We start from the raw sequence: 19,163 nt of genomic DNA, 5'->3' as shown, positions 1-19,163 counted from the left end.
CCCTTTCAGTTAACTGCAGTGCTGCAGTGAAGACACTGCTGGATTTAAAAAAAAAAGAAAAAAAGAAAGAGCATGAAGAGGTACAGAATGTCGAGAGCAAGATGAAAAGACATGTGGTGGGAGGAAGATCACTGGCTGGTCTTAGTGGTTAAAATTGCATTAGAAAACTGGGAAGAACGGCAAAGTAAATGAAGGGAAGCAAAAAAAAAAACACCAATGAAATACAGAACTGCAAATACTTACTTAAATACTTAGATTTGAGGCAGACATTTGAGCAGAGGACATAATAAACACAATAAACACTGAAATAAATGTTGCGGGGGGGGGCTATATACACTTTAATGGTCAATTGCAATTGACAACATGTTTGCAATGATAATAAATCCATAAATACATCTATTAAAATAAAGTTCTAAATCACACAGAAATCACTTAACCTCACATTTTCATAAGAGATCACAGCAGATTTTTGGAGGTGAAGAATAGAATGAATGGAAAGGCACTAGTACATGGCTGCTCCATGTATCGTGTGGCGTAGGCTACATACATAGCAATAACATATAGTGTTACATTATGATAAATGAGTAAAAGCTCAGTATATCGTGGCATCTTCAACATCTTAATTTGAATCCGAATTGACATAATTTACAAAAAAAAAAATCTACTTTTGTCCTTTAATACGTACAAAAGGTTTCAAATGAAAGATCTTTACTGTTTGTCACTGACTTTATATTCAGTGTCTTAAGTCTTGGATTGGTTTTGTGGGGAACATTTTTTTGTGTAACAAAGATGACTCGACACACATGTTTGTATGATCTTGAAGTGAGGGACAGGAGTTGCAAACCGCTATATACTCTATGTGCAGTGCATCAGATACACTTTAAGTCTCACTGCATTGTCCCTGATAAATAAGGATGAATTAAATTGAATTGAAGTGAATAAACAGGAGGCAGGCATCATAGTTTTCAGAAGAATTGGATCATCAGTGTGCTGTTAATTCAGTCAAACATTTACTATTTGGTGGATTGGATGAAACACTGGATCTGGTGCAGTTCTGTGTCTGAGCTACTCGCACTTTTTTCAACTCTTTATTAAACTTGTTTATCCGACAGCATCTTTCCTTCTTTACCTTGATGTTCCTACCATTAGCTGAGTCACACTCTGATAACAGGAGTGACTTCACTATTGTTACATTGCACTCACTTCCCTTAATAATACCATATAATTTAACTGTGCTTTCTGTTCCAGTCTGATCTTGTGGTCTCCGTAAGCTTTGAACTCTACGTGAGAGAATCTGTTCATGCCTCCTGCAGGAGTCTCCTCCATTACTGCAGAGCATCAATGAGCAGCTCCTTCTTTTCTACTTTAAATGTCTTGACATGATCTTCCTTATTCTTGAAACAAGGAGGCAGATGAACGTCACTGGCTTGGTGAAACCACAAGAAATATCCGAGGTGGCATTATTCTGCTAATCAAATGAGAACAATAAGATGATGTCACAGTGAATCATTCATGTTATTGATTCAGCAGAAATCAATAACATGAATGATTCACTGTGACATCATCTCACAGCAGGAGCTGAGAGACGACGACGACAAGAGGCCGTGGACATTTACTGCTCTGCTCTGTCTTAGATGTTGTCTTATCTGTCTGCTTTAAAAATATCTCACCAAGAGCAAAAGGAGAAGAAAGAGAGAGACAGTGGTTTCTACACCTTTTCAAATTCCAATTTCTGTAGCACTCGCACTGTGGTCTAAACTCATAATGACTCCATTACGAATGATTATCCCCTGAGGACACAGCTTGGTAAACATATTTGCTTTTGCTTTGGCAAAACTAAGAAAAGATCTTGGACATAAATCAAATGAAAAAAATTAATTTCACGATTTTCCTCCCTTTACATAATGAAATAAATCACTGGGTTTAAATCAATATCTCAACATATTTTGTCAACAAGGGTTTAAGCGAGGCACTTATCCCTGCAAAGGCGGTGGTAGAGGTTTATCAGTAATTAACAGCTGTACAAGTTAGTGCAAATAAAATAAAAAACAATAAATGTGGAGCCAGAACAGAAAAGGATACATGAAACAATATTATTACATTCAAAGGGTTTTTGGAGAAAGGTTGCAGGGATTATTCAGCCAGTGTTGGAGGTTGGCAGTTGAGGTCAGGCTTTTTCATATTGTTTGTGTGTGTTATTGTATTTGTGAATTTGTGAGGACCAAAAAGTCATATTAAGCATGTGGAGTGAGGACATTTCGGATGGTCCTCACTTCTTTAAAAGTATTAGAGATTAGTCCTCACTATGAATGAAGCACAAATGTGTGTGTGTGTCCAGGTATTACTAATATTGTGGGGACCTAGACCTGTTTACACAGTCACATTATGGGGACTCTACATTTTAAGGTGAAGATATGTTTTAAGGTTAGGTTGAGATTAGGGTAAGGTTAAAGGTCAGGGTAAGGATTAGGCCAGTAGTAATTATGGTTAAGGTTAGAGTAAGTCTCCTGAAATGAATGTAAGTCAATGCAATGTCCCCTCAAGTCATGTATGTCGAACTAAGCTGAATCAAACAGAATCATGTGTGAAAACAAGCTCCACATACATAAGTGGTTTACATGGATACAAATAACAGGTAATAATACTCATACAGAAAATAAGCATCTTAAAAGTTTTGCATGCATGACAAACTACTTCCATTTCATACACACTTCTGTTTAGAACCCACACGTCTGTTAAGTGCCTTCAAAAAAACTAGGGTATATATGACCTCTACTGGTGACTGGGGGAAGTGCAACAATAGCAAACATTGCCCACAACACATATGTCGAAAAATAAGACTCTCAACAGATCAACAATCTCTGTCAATATCAATATTTTCAATATCTGATCCAGTGATTTTAGCCACTATTGGGACGATTGTGGCACATAGTGAACGTGTTTCACCACAGGAGCCACAGTTTTTTTTGTTCAGTTTATTCAGTTAGGCTGTCCAAACACAAAGGCTTTTTTGCACATCCATTACCAATATGAACAGTAAAAAAGAAAACAACCTCTGAACATGCTCCGCTTTTTATATATATATATATATGCAAATTCATGGTATGTTATACTCAATTAGTGCTATATTTACAGTTCATGAAACCTAGCAAACATAAATATTACATGCGGTTTACATTTGTGGACAGAATCAAAAATCGCTCTTTTCCAAAGTAGGACTGAAAAAAAGTCATCCATCATTGGCCAGCAATGTCCAACATTCAAAAACACTGCTCAAACTACACACTTCATAGGTCTAAGCACTTGTTTTTTTCAATGATAAACCAATGAATGTTTCAAGTTAGCCCAACTATTGCAACTGTCCCCTCCCTAGTGAAAAATGAACCCACCGACAGAGAGGATTTTAAACACACAAAAAACATCCCAGTCCTATTTTGGAGCCCACTGAAATAAAAACTTTTCCAACTAATGGTATCATTTTGCTCTTCTGTGTGTGTGCAAAAATAACTTCATAATGTTGTGTGGAATATTGGAGGAACAAAAGTAGAAAATTTGATTAAAAAAAAGAAATGAATTAGAAAAAACAGCAATTTTAAAAATAACAACACACGGTGACTCTTTAAGGTTTTGGATGTGAAGTACCTTTTTCACCTGAGATTAGATTTCTTTGAAAAAGAGCAGAAGATGAGGCCAAGTGTCACTTTGAAAGCCTGAAAGCACGGAGTAATGCTATAAGTAACAGAAGTAATATAAGTGACAGTGTGACTGAGAGAGACAGACGTTTGTATCAACATATGAGTACGTGATATTATACTGTGTGTATCACTGGGACGTTTTTGATACCGTGAACCTATTCAGGGCCTTTGTTTTGGTATTTTTTCTTTTTACCAACAATATTTTTGACACCTTACTTTGTTGAATATGCATCACCTGGTGGGGATTGGTTTCCCATCAATACATAAAACATGTTTGTGACCTGTTCCAACAACCACAACATTAGTTAAGAGGACAGTTTGCCTGTCCCAGACAGTGCAGTCTGTCACATAATTCAGTGTAAGGCAACTCCTAAATAGACAAACAGTGCTTCATTTAGATTAGACGAACCAAAATGGCTATTTCATACAATATTGTCATTGCAAAAAAAATAAGCCACACTTTTCGTCATACAGCAGCAGTTTAAGTCTCTGATCACTGTTAAGAGACAGATTTTAACACATGCATTATCGCCCAATGACAAGGATTCGTAGAGAAATTAAAAAGGCTTAATTTAAAACAATTTGAATTTCTAATAACAAATGACACTTTAATATTAGATTATTTTATGGGTGATGCACTTGCTCTGACTTTAAAGACTATTAAACCACAGCCATGGTCCTACATCACTTATGGCTGACTAATGCTGAAGAGGATTTCATAGACTAATGTCTCAGAGCTCGTAAAGTGGCCACATCTCACAGTAAGATGTCGCCAACCACAGGTGTAAGCTAAAACTCTTGTAGCTCACAATGGGTCAAGGCAATTATAATTATAAATCTGATAATGCAGAGACAAATGTCTACACCAAGGCAATCACCTCTCAGCCAACTCTTTCTTCTAAAATGGAAATTTCATAGAGCGTTAGATATTACAAACACAAAACAAAAGTGGTACCATTAAAAAAAGCAAAAAGCAAAAACAATGTGCAAGTTTGCATGGAAGCCTCCGCTCATCTGAAGAGTGGAGCAAAAAGGCAAGTCTGTTGCATTTCCTGATAGTTTGACGGACAACATTTAAACCGGTGTAGATGGATGTGAGATAAATATATATAAACATGTAACACTACAATTATCCAGACATACTTCACACTACGGTCCTCTTCCTTCCGTTAGGCTAATTTATTGAACAACATGGACGAGAGAATATTTCATTGAAAAGGTATGAGGCATTAGAACACACCCTAGTAGTGATTATGTGTTCATACTAAAGAGTGCTGTACATTTGCTCCATAGTTATATGTTGGTGTACAGTATAACGTCTTGTAAAGTAACAAAAGCGTCTGCATGTGCGTGTGCAAGGCAAGGAGTGTGAACTTTTCCACATTGCAAAAGAGCAGCATCTGCTCCCTTCATGTATGGCTTTCTTGGTATAGTTTACGTACTATATTACAAGAAGCATTAAAACATGTTTTTAAATAAAAAATTCATCAATACTCATGTCCTCACACTGAGCAGAGAAACTGGAAACGTTTTTTTCAGAGACTTAAGGTCATGAGGGAAAAGAGGAAACACTTACTTCATTGCTGGATTTAAAATGTATAATTTTACTTTGTGGAGGCTGAATTCTCAAAGCAAACGCGAGATACTTCAACAGGCAGTACTTCTGAGTAAAAGATGTACTGCTCATTCATTTAAAACTCCCCCATCACTCAACTCAACTGTGCATGTTGTGCATCTATTATCACCCTTACTATATACCTGTATCACATCATGTGATACCTTAAATGGAAACGTTTTATTCTGCACTGTTGCGCTGTCTGAGAAACAGAATAATGATCATGCATCAGCAGAATCAAATCAAATTCATTGTCAATCTACGAATCTCTCTTCATTTCATTTGAAGAGAGAATGTCTCCTTTTAATGTGATGTCCAATACGCATTAGTACTTCCACAGGTCGTTTCTCTGATAGTTCGGTAAGCAAATGTGAGCATGTGTGTGCATGTGTGTGCATGTGTGAGTGTGTCCATCAGCACCAGGGTTCGCGCTGGGCTCTGCCTCGGGCCAGACTGTCTGCCCTCTGCCAGGCGCTCTTCATCAGACTGAGAGCCTCACTGCAACGCTTCTGCACTGACGGATCACACACTTCTCTGTGGGGAAGGTCGACCTGTGTACAAGTGAGGAGAGAAATGATATGAGGGTTGGTCCGCAAGGTTGTTGACAGTAATATTGCAGTTACTGCTGTTTCACTGTGTTTTCCCTGAAACATTTGACAATGACTGTCCACTCTTTATGTTCGGACCTGGAAAATGGTTTTCCATATGTCGTCTAATGTCTGCAACAGCCGATCTCTCTCTCCACAGCTGCTGAAGTATAAAACCCAGGGCGGAAGGAAATAGGCCCGATCCGCCGTAAACTCCTAACAACAAAACAGAGGGAAAACTACTTACGTTGAAAGTCATAAACATTAGATAATCACAAGAATATGTAATATAGTAGATGCAATAGATGTACTCCCTCCATTTCAGACCTAACTTTCAGAAAACAACGCTCTTATATTTGGGCAAATAGAGCATCTTTTCTAACCAGAGCAGTAGAGCAAAGCTTTTACATTCACTCAGGTTAGTACAGTATAAAAAACAAGAATAATCCTGTCTTGTAACGTAATGAGGATTGGGTCCCTTCTTAGAATGGAAACATCTAATTTACATGATCTTACCATGGTGCTGAAGCCTCTTTAAGGACTCAATTGGAATCTAGATTGTGTGATTGTTATCAAAACAACACAGAATTAAATTATATTATATTATACAGTTACTGCTGGGCATGTATAGAGCTGACACATTAATAGAAATAACAAATAACTAATATAAAATCATATATTAAATCAACACTGAGCATTACTCACAATGACACAGTACTCCTTGTCGGCCTCCAGGTTGACGGTGGTGATATCACAGATATCAACGCTGCCCAGAGAGCGGAAGAAACTCGTCTGACAGTCCTGATGGCAAGTTAGCAGCTTCCCGTCTGTCACCACCAGGCAGCATGGAATACATGGAGTAGGGACCACACCCTGAGGGATGACCTGGTGAGAAAACATGACATGATTTATTTTACCTTGTTTACAAGAATGTACCTTTAATTAATACACATTGATTTTGTGCATAAAAGAACCAACACAAGTTAAAACCTGAAGCGTCCTGCGAACAACGAACATCAGCAGTAACAACTGCTCTAACAAAATCCTAATCAGTGTGCCTACAGGCACCGAGCCTGTACACAGGGGCTTATTGATGAGGTTTATTTATTTATGGACACTTCACATAGAAAGCTGTAAGGAAAGCCAATCCAGCTCGACTTTGCTTCAAATTTAAACTAAAGACATTTGTGCACATTATTTTAAATGGTCTTTTACACATTTACAACACATTTACACAATGGAATTCTTGACTGCCCAACTACAGCTAAATATCTACAGCCTATGTTAACAATCTAAGAACTGTCTGAAACTGTCTGATATTGTTTATTCTCCCCCGTCTTGTTTTACTTTTCTTTGATCTGTGATTTTTGGTAGCTGTACGTCTATAGTGTTATTTTTACAGGATGAGTGAAGCCCAATCTCAAGACTGTTTATTTTTGTTAATTGCCAGTTACTTTGCAAATAATGGCAATAATGTTGAAAAATATTGAATTAAAAATACTGCTACTTGTTACAATAATAACAATAACAAAGACTGGCCTTATCTATGTAGTCTACATAGATAATGAATGAAACAAAATTATATAGGGTTAGTGTGACATTCTGTGCACGGCTGAACAGACCCTGTGACACTCATCACCATTTCCCTCTTTATTGAGATAAGCGGTGCAGTAGAAATAGTGTGACATGTTGTGTGAACCTCCTCACCCCTTTAGAGACAGACTGACAGAGCAACTGCATCCATTCAGCCATGTCCTGCTCATTGTTGGCGCTGAGCTCCAGTGGTGGACGCTCTGTTAGGATGACATGGAAGGCGTGGGGGCGCTCTGTGCTGTTTGAGCGCCGACAGCCTCCACAGTGCTCTCCTCTGTTCAGTAATGCACATGAAAATATAGCAGCGATCATCATTGAGCTCAGAGTTGTTTAATGTTTGGGACAGTGAAATTGTCATCAGATTAACCATCTCTATTTTCATCTTTCAAACACATGGCGCTTACCCCATGGTGACTGACTGAAGAGGTATCACATCAGTTCTTTCTGCATACAGGTAAAGAATCCCATTGCTGCCAGAAAAGAGGATAATCCATTATATTATTCTGAAAAGCTGAATATATGGCACAAATATTACACAGTTACAATTATACAAATATGCTTTTAATTTAATATCAACAATATTTGCTATGTAATGATGACTATTAGAGATCGATTATTCTGAATGTTTTCTGCACTTTTTGGCACTCGGCACACTTTAGGGAGAAGTCTGACATGTTGGGTTTTTTTTATGTAATGTTTTGTAGTAGTATATTGTATAGGTACCAATGACATTAATATTTAAAATAAAATATGAATGCCAGGCTCAAACTACAACCTTCAGAGAATAAGCAGCAATGACAATACAGTAGATGGGAGGATGGATATTAATGATAATTATGGACTGATTTGTTTGACCTTCACTTACCTGAGAACAAGGTAGCAGCTTTTCCACAGCTCTTTGCCCAGGTAGGTGGTTCCAGAGCGGTACTGCACAATCCCTTCCTTGGTAATTCTGGAGCTTGGTATGCCACTTTGTGGAGACAAAGTCATGTCCATTGGATCCTCCCAGTGGACCAATGAATAGAGGTGGATAGATACTTCTGATACCTTGAAAAACAATGTAAGCATTAGATTATCAGTGTTGTGAGTCAACCAAAGAATAAGTAACTAGTCAAAGGACAAGCAATGTCACAGCTATAAAACATTTTCTAGTCAGTACAATCATCAACATCAAGGGCCTGGACGCTCTTGGAAAAGAGATTTGCAATCTCAATGGGATTATGAAAACATTAGTTTCAGCAGACGTTAGTCCAAAGCATAAAGGAGTGGTTACAGCTGTCAAGAGTCATGTTTGACAAAGACTAGCTTCGGCAAGGATGCAAAAATGGCATAACACATGTTGCCATTTTACAGGAGTGTTCCCTTCTTCTATTTACTGGAGTAACTATTTACCTCACAGTGCGATTCCTGGGAGACAAACTTAGTGAGAGCCAGTTTTTCCATGGTAGCGTCAGTCAGAACACAGGGGTAAGGTGGCTCACGACAGCCCTTTACCATGGCCGACTTGAGAACAGATAGGAACCAGCTGTATTTAAGAAGAAGACAGTGTTATCACTCTTAAAAAGCACACCAATAGTTTTTAATAGCCTATTATGGCTGGAATAGAAAAATACAAAAACAATAATTCTACAGGTCACACTGGGTTCCAAACACATAAGACAGAGTAGTTGAGATTTTGTGTGCCTGTTGCCTCTTTGCACAGGGACTCAAATACAATTTGCATTTCTCTGAGAGACATATTAATGAAACAAGGTTAGATGCTATGAATATCAGAATAATATTTGTCTTATGCGACGTGGAGTCAGAGGATGACAAAACATCAGACAAAGATATAAGGGTAGACTTACATAGTCAGTGAGCAATCAGCGGTGTCCAACAGGAATTTCCTTCGCCGGTTTATGCAAACCACTGTCACAGTCTGCTGATCAAGGCCCACCTAAAGGAGAACAAAATCATAACTTGTTTGTCATGTGTCATCTTGAGTGCAGATAAACAATTAACATCACCAGCCAAAGGTGTTGAAAAATGAGAGACAATGACGAGCCCTTGTTGTACATGCACTTACTGAAAGATAGTCCAACTCATTATAAGAAACAGCTTCTTCTACTGTGTAGGGCTTCTCTGCAGCACCTGGGAAGAAAATCACAAATCAATCCTGTTTTCTGCCTTGTGAATACTTTTATGTGTAGTCCTTAAAATATGAATTTTGATCAGCTGCCCAGGTTGTGACCTGGTTAATTTGTCATACACCTTAACAAATCACCCCAGATGTCCTGAGATCTTTCAAAATTAGAAACTAGTGGGTTGTTTGAACAGTGCATGTAATAATGAAAATAATTTACATTTTTACTCCTTAAATAAAAACTCACAAAATTGGAGTCTTGCAACTTACCCTTTCTTAGTAGGTAGATGTAACAGTCAGTGAGGAGCAGGTAAAGTGGCTGCAGGTCACCTTCCATGTGGCCTGTACTCATCCTCATCATCTGAAAACACAAAATAACTCCGATCACTCACTGGGACTGAATTGTAGATCATATCATGCAACTACAAAATAATACAGCAGAAAGACTACAACTCTAAAGTCACATTGTACATTAGAAACTCTGAATTCATCAGCAGATTTAGGTTTTTATCATTTACCAAACCAATTTAAATTCTGATACATCTGCGTTTGTGTTCACAGTTTGGCGACTGTGAAAAGCGTGACTATCATACAGATAGACAACTAAAAGCCTCAGTAAAAGCAGTGAAATGAGAACTGACAAACTGAGCATTGCAACACTTCCAGTGAGCAACAGACTACAAACATGTAATAACGTACGTAGTATGACACCATAGCAGGCTTAAAAATGTAAGCAATCATCACGATCATCAATTTCCTTTAAACAGGCCTATTTAATAAAGCATGACCACAGTGCTCTCATACCAGTCTGAAATCTGTCCTTAATAATAAAATAATAATGTCCCAATGGCGCAATGAAAACAAATGCCTGATGCTTTCACATTTCCTCCCCAAAATACATATATATACATACATACTTTCAATTGATTAAAATAATGACTTTCTGTGTTTTCACCTTGAAGAGCTGCTCCTCATTTTCTCTAAATACATGGATCATGAGAAGAAGCAAGTGATTGTTGTCCACCCTGAAACATCAAAAGTGAAGACCATTAGGCATGCTTAATAACATTTCAATAGCAACTGGGTCTTTTGGATAAACATCATACTTAAACTCTGCAGGGTGAGAACTTTCTGAGGGACTGAGCTTCTCCTCTTGTACTTGTGTTTGCTCATCAAATGTATTCATGTCAGTTTCCTCTCCTTGGACATCTCCCTTCTCCTTCTTCATGAGGTGCTCCTGTCCTGTAAGCGCTTTTGCTTCTCCCTCATCTTCAAAGCAACCTGAAACAGTCTTTGATTGGCTTTGCTCTGTAGTGTCATTGTGGCCACCACCTGTGGGAGCAGAGTCTGGACTGACGGGGGTAAAGCAGCATAAGTCTTTGGTCGGAGCAGAGGCCTGCATAAATTCGTGGCCATTGACCAGAGGAGAGTGAGGCGTCTCCCCTGGTACTGGGTCAGGAGGCTTACACTCTGAGTCTTCTCGAAAGGGCTGCTGAGTAGATTCCTTGGGTCTATGGTCACTACTTTTCTCCTCCTCCTCCGGGTGCTCCCAGCTTGCCTCCTTATCTAAAGCCCCATTAAGACGATCCATGACGTCACAGAGGGGTTGGCCTACATTGTCCATGGAGGTGTCGGTCATCTCTGGGAGGCGCAGAAGGTCTTCTACCCCTTCCTCTTCTCCCTCCTCCACAGTCTCTGATCCCAACCTGCTTCTGCTCAACTCCTCTTCACCATCCACATGAATTACAGTGCAATTTAATGAATCCACATCCTCCGTGGCCATTTCCATGTGATCAGAAGAGATGGAGTTATGGATGCTGCCACTGGAATCTGTAGAGCCCCTCCCTCGTCTCTTCTTGGCTGGTTTCCTTCTTCTGGCCATCCTGGAAGGACACAGTGGTTAGCTGTGTTTCCCAAGTTCTAAATAAGAAAGTTGCTCCTCTCTGCAGATACATTCAGTATGTTTTCAATTTCTCAAAGGCAGACTAACACACCCAGATAATAAAATTGGGATTCAAATTGCTACTGGATGCACAAGTTCAGTCAAAATATGTAAATGCATGAAAATAATAGAAGAGGCCAGCATGAAGAAGAAGACAACAGTGAGAAAAGCATGGCAAAAAACAGAGCAGTGTATTTTTGGACTGATAAAGAGACCAACTTTATGCTGCAGCAGCCTAAAGAATTAAATATTTACACAGTTAGTTAACAAATGGAAGAAAGCAATGGAGTGGAACTAGTTATGCTAACAAGAAGCAGCCAGCTAAACCTGTACTAACAAACTGAAGGGGACATATCACCACCTAGCACCAAAATCGATTCCCTCCTAGTGCTTATATAGTAGGACAAAGACAATGAAGTGGCATATTAAAGCTGCAACCGTATCTCGACTTAACTGGGAGCTGTAGCTACTGTACCTGATGACCTCCAGCTCATTGTTGCCGATCTCTGTGTCATCTCCAGTTGTGGTGGCGTTGTAGCGGCTGGCTACATGAACTGGTGTGACATCAGCTGAGGTGTTGGTGGTGTTGGTGTCTGAGTCTTCATTGAAGGGGTTGTGTCTGAATGTGGGGCTGTGTGGAGAGGGATAGGCTACTACCTTCACCTTGACCATGCTAGCAGGAAGGATCACTGTGTCACTTATGACTGTTTGGGGATCAGATCCACTGGATCGTGGGCAACTGGCCTGGTCAGTCAGGTCACCCTCTATTATCAAGAGCCACAGAAAAGACATATATTTAATGTCAATGCAGCAGTTGCCAACATTTACTTCTATATCATTGAAGAAAAACACTTAAGTTTTGTTTCCGTCTCACTGGAACAACAATTGTACAATATTAAAAAAGTTTGACTTGAAAAGATAAATGTTTCTAAAGTTACACATTTAGAGTACAGTACATGTGTATGTAGTTCCATCAGAATCAAAGAGATGACCAGTGAGACAAGATCACCAAAACTTAGTGTTCTCCTTCATCAACATCACACACAAATGTTAGAGTCTGCGGTGTGTCTGTATTTCTTTGGCAGGGTCAGAGAGGCAGCAGCTTTCTTTGCAGTGGCACAGGCCTAGGTCAGACACAACTTCTAGAGATGGGTCATGCACAACAAGTACAGTTTTCAGAAGATGCAATACTAATTTCAATGAAGCGCTTTCTTACTCTTACTTACTCATACTAAAATATGAATCATATGTCATTAATTATAAGATGTCATTGACCAAGTCACTGAGAACTTACTGAATAATTTTGAAATTACCCACTGTCAACTTTATGCTGTTTCTTCAACCATAACTACAGTATGTCTCCATGTCTTCAACAGAACTAGAAAGAAACATACAAAGTTAAGCCAGAAAGCTGGGTATCCGAGTCAAGTGTAATCAACAAGATAAAAGATTACTGCAAAGAGATGCTGAAATGTTACCAACTATTGTTGAATGTTACCCTTAACAACAGTTGAGATAAACCTAAGCCAGTGCCACACATCATACTGAAGGAGAAGACATTACAAAAACATGACAAAGACAAGCAGATACGCAGTGTACTGGAGACGGACTGGACAAGGTGAATATCAGAAGCTTCAGGTGTTTATCATGATGTGAATAACAAGGCCAAGTAAGAGTCAGTTAGGCTCATTCCCAAAACAAATATAAAACACATGCAGACAGACAGAACAGTTCTCATGTACCAACCCAACACTGCGGACAATGTTATTTAACATTCATGTTCACACACAGTAGGTTCAAGTGAACTTTGCAGTTAAGCTAAAGGCTTCCTATTTAACATTCATGAAATCCAGTCACACAGTAATTAGTCATGTGACTTTAGATCCAGACGCACATACCTTCCATATTTCAAACATTAAGGTACTTTTTACACTAGGAACCAGCCAAAGAGATGCATTTTCATTAATATGTCTAGTTACTGGCTAAAGCACCCAGCATGAAATAAGCACAAGCTGTGGGGGGACCATGCCACAAGGGAGGGAGAGAGAGAAAGAAATAAAGAAATAAAGAGGGATGGAGGGGGAGGGGTTGACCAATGTCCCACCTTCCCAGTCTGCACTTGGCAATGACTGCAACACGGGGAAGATGTCACCAAAATCATAATCTAAAAAAGGAGGGATAACATTCAGCATTAGAGAGATGTGGTGGAGAGAGGAAACACAGAGAATGGCATTAAAAACAACATGAAATTTGTCACTCAAAATAACTGAATCGATGGAGAAATAGACAAATGGGAACTAAAATGGGGGAACTGACTAAGTACTTTGTGGAGAGTTATGGGGAAAGCATGCACTGGGCATTGCAATCACCCCAGTGAGAACATTCTGTAACCACCAGCCTCAGCACACCACGCGATCCATTTGATAAAATGCACTTTGGTGTTTCTGAGTCATAACATTCTGCCAGAATCAACCCCACTTCTGCTTCCACATGCCATTAGCTTGACATCACTGTACAGCTCCAGTCCACATTAAAAAATGTTTTTTGAATCCTGTATGGTCATAAAGCAGCAAAGTAACATGTAAATGGTAGTTGTCCAGATTAGAGTAATTTCAAACAGTAACACTAGATTAATTGTGGCTAATTTATAGAGTAGGAACACTGTGACTGGACATTAATAATCAACTGCTAGTTTGAGACCTAATGATTGTAACACCTGGTAAGTAGGGCTGGGCGATTAATGGATTTTAAATCGAAATCGGATGCATTTGTTTGGACGATGTTAAAAAAATGAAAATCGATTTTTCCTTTTTACTGCGCTCACTCAGCTCCTGTTCCCTCCGCTCCATTACTCTCCCCCACTAGTTCTCTGACAATATCAACACGGCAGCGTGTGCAGAAAACTGCGAGAGTGCCGTCACAGGATGAGACTTCCAACACAAGGATCAAGCCGAACAGTGCCGAACTGTAAATCAGTTAAAAAAGACTTAGGGTGGCGAGCGGCGAGCTGCATAAACTGCCGCTGTATGTGACTGTATCAGACGGAGTCTGTGCTCCGGAGACCTCCGACACAAGGATCAAGCTGAACACTGCCGAACTGTAAATCAGTTAAAAAAGACTTAACAATCCTAAAAACGTGGGTTAATCTCCGACAATTACCAGGGAAATGTCTAAAATCTCAATATTTAAGCATCACACTGCCGCTGTATTGCATTCCAGAGTCTGTGCTCCGGTCATGGAGGACGTACTGAAAAAAAGGTTTTTAATTAACTGACACTGAAAACAACTGCTTTACAAGTCACGAGACACTCCTTTGTGTGTGTGTGAAGAATGTCATTCATTTGCATAATTATAATAATAAATATAATAATTATTTTGTATTTAGTAGTTATAAAAAAAAAAAATGATTAAAATCGAAAATTGGATCTGGTATAAAAAAAAACTGGGATTTTATTTTTTGGCCATATTGCCCAGCCCTACTAGTAAGTAATGACCCTCTTCTTAAATTGGAAGGTAAGAGTGCACCTTACCTTCACTGGAAGGGGCTATGGCACTGTCATCCCACTCCAGGTTGGTGGATGTGAGGGAAGTAAAGGAGTGCAATGACAAGCTGTCTGAACTGGGCAGCCTTTCTTCAAAGTCCAGCAGGTTGTGGGGTTTGTAGTATTCTGGCATGTAGGGGGCCACATCCAAATAGGGCGCATCCTGACAAGTAGAACCAAGACAAGAATGTTACTGACGTGTTGCTATTTTTAACATTTGAATTGCAACAGTAATGTTATTGTAATGAAAATAACGCATACCAGCTCCAGATCAAAACGAATGAACTCCAGGCCAGACACCAGTGTGAGGAAGAGTGTGAGGTGGTCATGACTGCAGACCAGTGCATTCCTAAAAGAGAAGGAAATCACTTAAGACCATGTTTGTGTGTGACATAGACATACAATAACCACACACAAGCAATGTTAAAAAAATATTCATGGGATATGTGACGCTAAATCAATTTGTTCTCCAGCAGAAGAACTGAAGCAAGTGATTCTTGGTAAACACTCGATCTTCTTTTAAGTTGTCTGAATGTTTTTTTCAATCATGTAATCGAGATCAGGATTACTGGTCGACTTACTTGAAATAATACTTGTGCAGTAATCCTTGGTTCTCCTGGAAGAGGCGCAGGTAGCTCTCTAAAGAGCTCTCACTCAATGCCAGGTATAACCACGCACGGCCTGAACAGAGCAGAGAAAGGTTCTTTTCTACATAGTCAACATGAATCACTGAATTACTATTATTTCTGATGCTTTAGTCTTGTACGCATGAGCATGTTTAACTATATGAGAGATGTCTCACTTCGACCAAGGTTGGTTGCTATGTGCTGAAGCTCGTCTATCTGGCGGACAGCCTCTCTCCTGGTGAAGTGAAGGACTAAAACCCAGTAGCCTGAGGAGATGTCTTGTAGCCTGCAGTGGTGAAAACAGTCAACAATATCACATGCCTGAGTCCTTAAGGGGAATTCAGCAAATTAATCAATAAAAGCTTGAAAAAGATGTTTCTAACTTGCGTTTAAACACTGTCAGTATTGCTAAAAAGCATTTGTGACAGTTAATATTAGAGAACTTACTTTTGGAATGAATTAAATAAGCAAATCTCCTCATTGCAGTGCAAAATATACTTGCAATGAGCCACTTACCCATATAGCAGAGCATGGTCAAGGTGTTCGCAGAGGCGCTGCAGGACCCGGTCATGATTCCTGATAGCTGGAGTCTCATCTTCACAGGCTGCAAAATAGCTCTGCAACTGTAGACAACAGATATTGCAACATTATTGATCCATTTGAATTGCTTGTTACATCATTGCTACAATGTCTCTTTTACACAGATGATTGTAATAGAAAATTGAACACAGGAGATGTACTTTTGAATTACACCAATTTAAATGCATTTCTTATACAGCAAGGTTGGACTCATGACTGGTACTGTATGTAAAATTAATGGTGGGATAACTTCATTGCCCATTTCTAATTTTTGCTGTGAGCACAGTTACCTCTACTATGGCATTATTCTGGCAATCAGGCATATTGGTGAGGGAGCCTTTGAACGCATGCAGTAATGGCTGTTATGAATTTATTTTTATGCAAACAAGCCTTCCCTGAAACAGCACTTGAGTAGCTATTTTCTGTCTTTAATAAATCTAATGATGAAGCCATATTGTTGCTTCTGCTCTATACTCCAGCACTCTGGATATAAAACAGTGCAATAACTAAAAATAACAAGTAATTTAACATGCATAATGTTGTTTACATTGATATGGGGTGAACAGCAGAATATAATGTGACAAGACATCTCACAGTAGAACATAGATTCAAAATAACCTAGGACTTAAGGGCAAATCAGTGGAATGTTCTTGACCTAAATCCAGTGTGATTTCAGTGTTCACAAACACATACCACTTGTATTTCAGTTTTACAGCTTAGAGCCAGAATAAATGCAATAAACCCAGGAAAGAAGAAGGAAACCTAACAGGCTACAGCACAGGTTTGACAGATTGTCACAGGGAAGATACAAGCACTGCTGGTGTCTTTGGGTTGGAGGCGAGCCAAGTATTTTTAAGCATTTTGCATTGTATTTGCATTACATACAAATAAAATGTATTATTATTATTACTGTTATTATTGCTATACTTTTTTGCCCCCTCAAATTAAAAGACAGTATAATAAAGGGGCATTTATTGAACGGATGTTGATGTAATTAATAACTTATAGGTGCCACTTTTAACTTTTTATAGTCACACCAAACCTGGTGTGCTGGCAAAAAGAGTAAAATCTACAAGAACTTGCTACAGCAGTAACATTTCCTCTCTGGATGAACTCCACTGTAGGTATCTTGTCAAACTGGAATCATTTGACTAAGCAATGTTTGTCTGAGTTAAACACTGTGTACTTTCATGAAGGCCTAACATTCAGTGTGGTGCAGTGGATTTGGAATGGTTAAATGGAGACAATTTGGATTAAAGAAGTAAGACACTGCACTGACCTCACTGTACTAATTAGACATTAGATTATTTTTCCTATTAATATAATGAATGTTTGTTTGGCCCACATAATGTCAAGAAATGTGGAAAATGTTAACCATTGTTTCCCAAAACTGAAACTGAACCCCCATATAGTCTTGACCCATACAGACAGGGTCAAGACAACCTGCTGACGTTCAGAGCATCAATGTGAAATGAAAGGTGACTTAAGTGAAACTGCTTGATCTGTTGTGAGTTTTACACACAGCAATGAGTGTCAATTCTGAGTGAAAAGGCCTTGTTTAGCCAGTAGTTGGAGAACAACAGACTGATTTGAGAGAATAGAAAGGCAACAGTAGCTAAAAAGGGTTACAGCAGCAGGAAATCTACTGGGCCAATTTATTAGGTACATAAACACCTAATGAAGAGACTGGTGACTATAAATTCTCACTGAAGAAGCTGAAAGCATAGCTTATTTGAGTATTCTTAAACCGCTCAAACCAATGAATTATGGAAATGGTCATCAATGTTACTTACTTATCCGTTTAATAACTGATTAATCAAGGGACTGACACAGCCCAAGTGCAAAGCAATGTAGGTAGACAAGGAGATGCTGTGCGCTCAAAAAAATAATTCATACAAACCCATTCATACTTTGTTATGTGTGTCATATAAAATATTCCATAAAATGAAAGCAAATTGGGTTAACACTCATGCTGCAGTGTGTACATGCAGGTGTGTTTACAACACATGCCGCAGTGAACTCACACACTTGGGCTTGGTGCTACTATTGTTCAGTATGCTTAGAAAATAAGCTACAACATGTCATGCGAAAACAAGAGGATGAGTTGAGAAATTGTAGGTTATAGTGCTTTATGTCAGTGAGGGCAAGGCCCTTTTGTACGCCAATGAAGAGGTAATGTCTCCCGCTACACGACTTGAAAGTTGACCTCTTTACATACAAAAAAGATCAAAAGCTCTAAGCACTTCAACCGTGTGAAAAAGCTTAAATTCTGACACAAATAGTAAAGTGTGCTGACTGACTTACCTTCTTCACAGACAGAGAGATATTTTCCAGTATACGATCCTTTACTTTGAGTTGGTCCATCACTGGTCTGTTGGCAGCTTACAGCAGGTTGTCAGCTGACTCTCAACGCAGAGATCTTGTTTTGCTAATGCTAATGCCGCCCGCCTAAGCTAGTTGACATGATACTGTTCTACCAGACTAACGACGGAGTCACTTGGGCGCACAGAGTTGATTTGACAACACCGCTATTTCACAGCAGGCATATTAACGCCCCACAAGCACCGCGTGATACGTCGACCTCTGACAATAGATTCTGTTAGCAATGTGATGTTAGCTTGGCTTCGCTTTAGCCACTTGACTTTTTCGGAACGCTAATCAAGCCGGGGGTCGCTAGCAGCAGCTTCTGAAAACCAGTAATAAAAAAACTTATAGCGACAACTATATTCATCATACTCTAAGTTTCACTAGTATTGTTGGTTACTACTAACCACTATCAGTTGCCCTTTCGCAGATATTTACCAAATTACATCTAACTTTTTGTGCTATTGCTTTAAATGAAGTGGACTCGATGTCGTCACC

General features: G+C 39.1%; 1 protein-coding gene across 2 annotated transcripts; it reads right to left on the bottom strand.

The window, feature by feature from the left end:
• Positions 1-1,983: 1,983 nt before the first annotated feature.
• plekhm2 (pleckstrin homology domain containing, family M (with RUN domain) member 2) lies at positions 1,984-19,155 on the bottom strand. 2 transcript variants are annotated; one of them, XM_058643113.1, is made up of 20 exons: positions 18,606-19,155; positions 16,239-16,345; positions 15,899-16,008; positions 15,678-15,777; positions 15,358-15,445; positions 15,085-15,259; positions 13,659-13,718; positions 12,030-12,318; positions 10,719-11,495; positions 10,568-10,637; positions 9,883-9,973; positions 9,556-9,620; positions 9,338-9,426; positions 8,883-9,015; positions 8,356-8,537; positions 7,895-7,960; positions 7,605-7,764; positions 6,603-6,782; positions 5,997-6,113; positions 1,984-5,861 (listed from the first exon to the last, which is right to left on the bottom strand). In XM_058643113.1, exons 1-20 carry the CDS (start codon positions 18,663-18,665, stop codon positions 5,724-5,726), a joined length of 3,057 nt encoding a protein of 1,018 aa, XP_058499096.1. In that variant the 5' UTR covers positions 18,666-19,155; the 3' UTR covers positions 1,984-5,723. The 2 variants fall into 2 exon arrangements, with proteins under 2 accessions (XP_058499096.1, XP_058499097.1); XM_058643114.1 differs by lacking the exon at positions 13,659-13,718.
• Positions 19,156-19,163: the final 8 nt, after the last annotated feature.

This window comes from Solea solea, chromosome 11 (genome assembly GCF_958295425.1).
Source record: "Solea solea chromosome 11, fSolSol10.1, whole genome shotgun sequence".
Lineage (NCBI taxonomy): Eukaryota > Metazoa > Chordata > Actinopteri > Pleuronectiformes > Soleidae > Solea > Solea solea.
Note: the sequence above shows the minus strand (reverse complement) of the source record. Positions and strands in the feature narration are given on the sequence as shown.

Bases quoted from the DNA above. Each gene is read 5' to 3' on its own strand.
- plekhm2 (XM_058643113.1), bottom strand. From the start codon at position 18,665: ATGGACCAACTCAAAGTAAAGGATCGTATACTGGAAAATATCTCTCTG. The intron at 8,538-8,882 runs GTAAATAGTTAC...TTGTTTTTCAAG, and splicing joins CCCAGGAATCGCACTGTGAG to GTATCAGAAGTATCTATCCA. The intron at 7,961-8,355 runs GTAAGTGAAGGT...CTTTTCTGGCAG, and splicing joins AGCTGCTACCTTGTTCTCAG to CAATGGGATTCTTTACCTGT.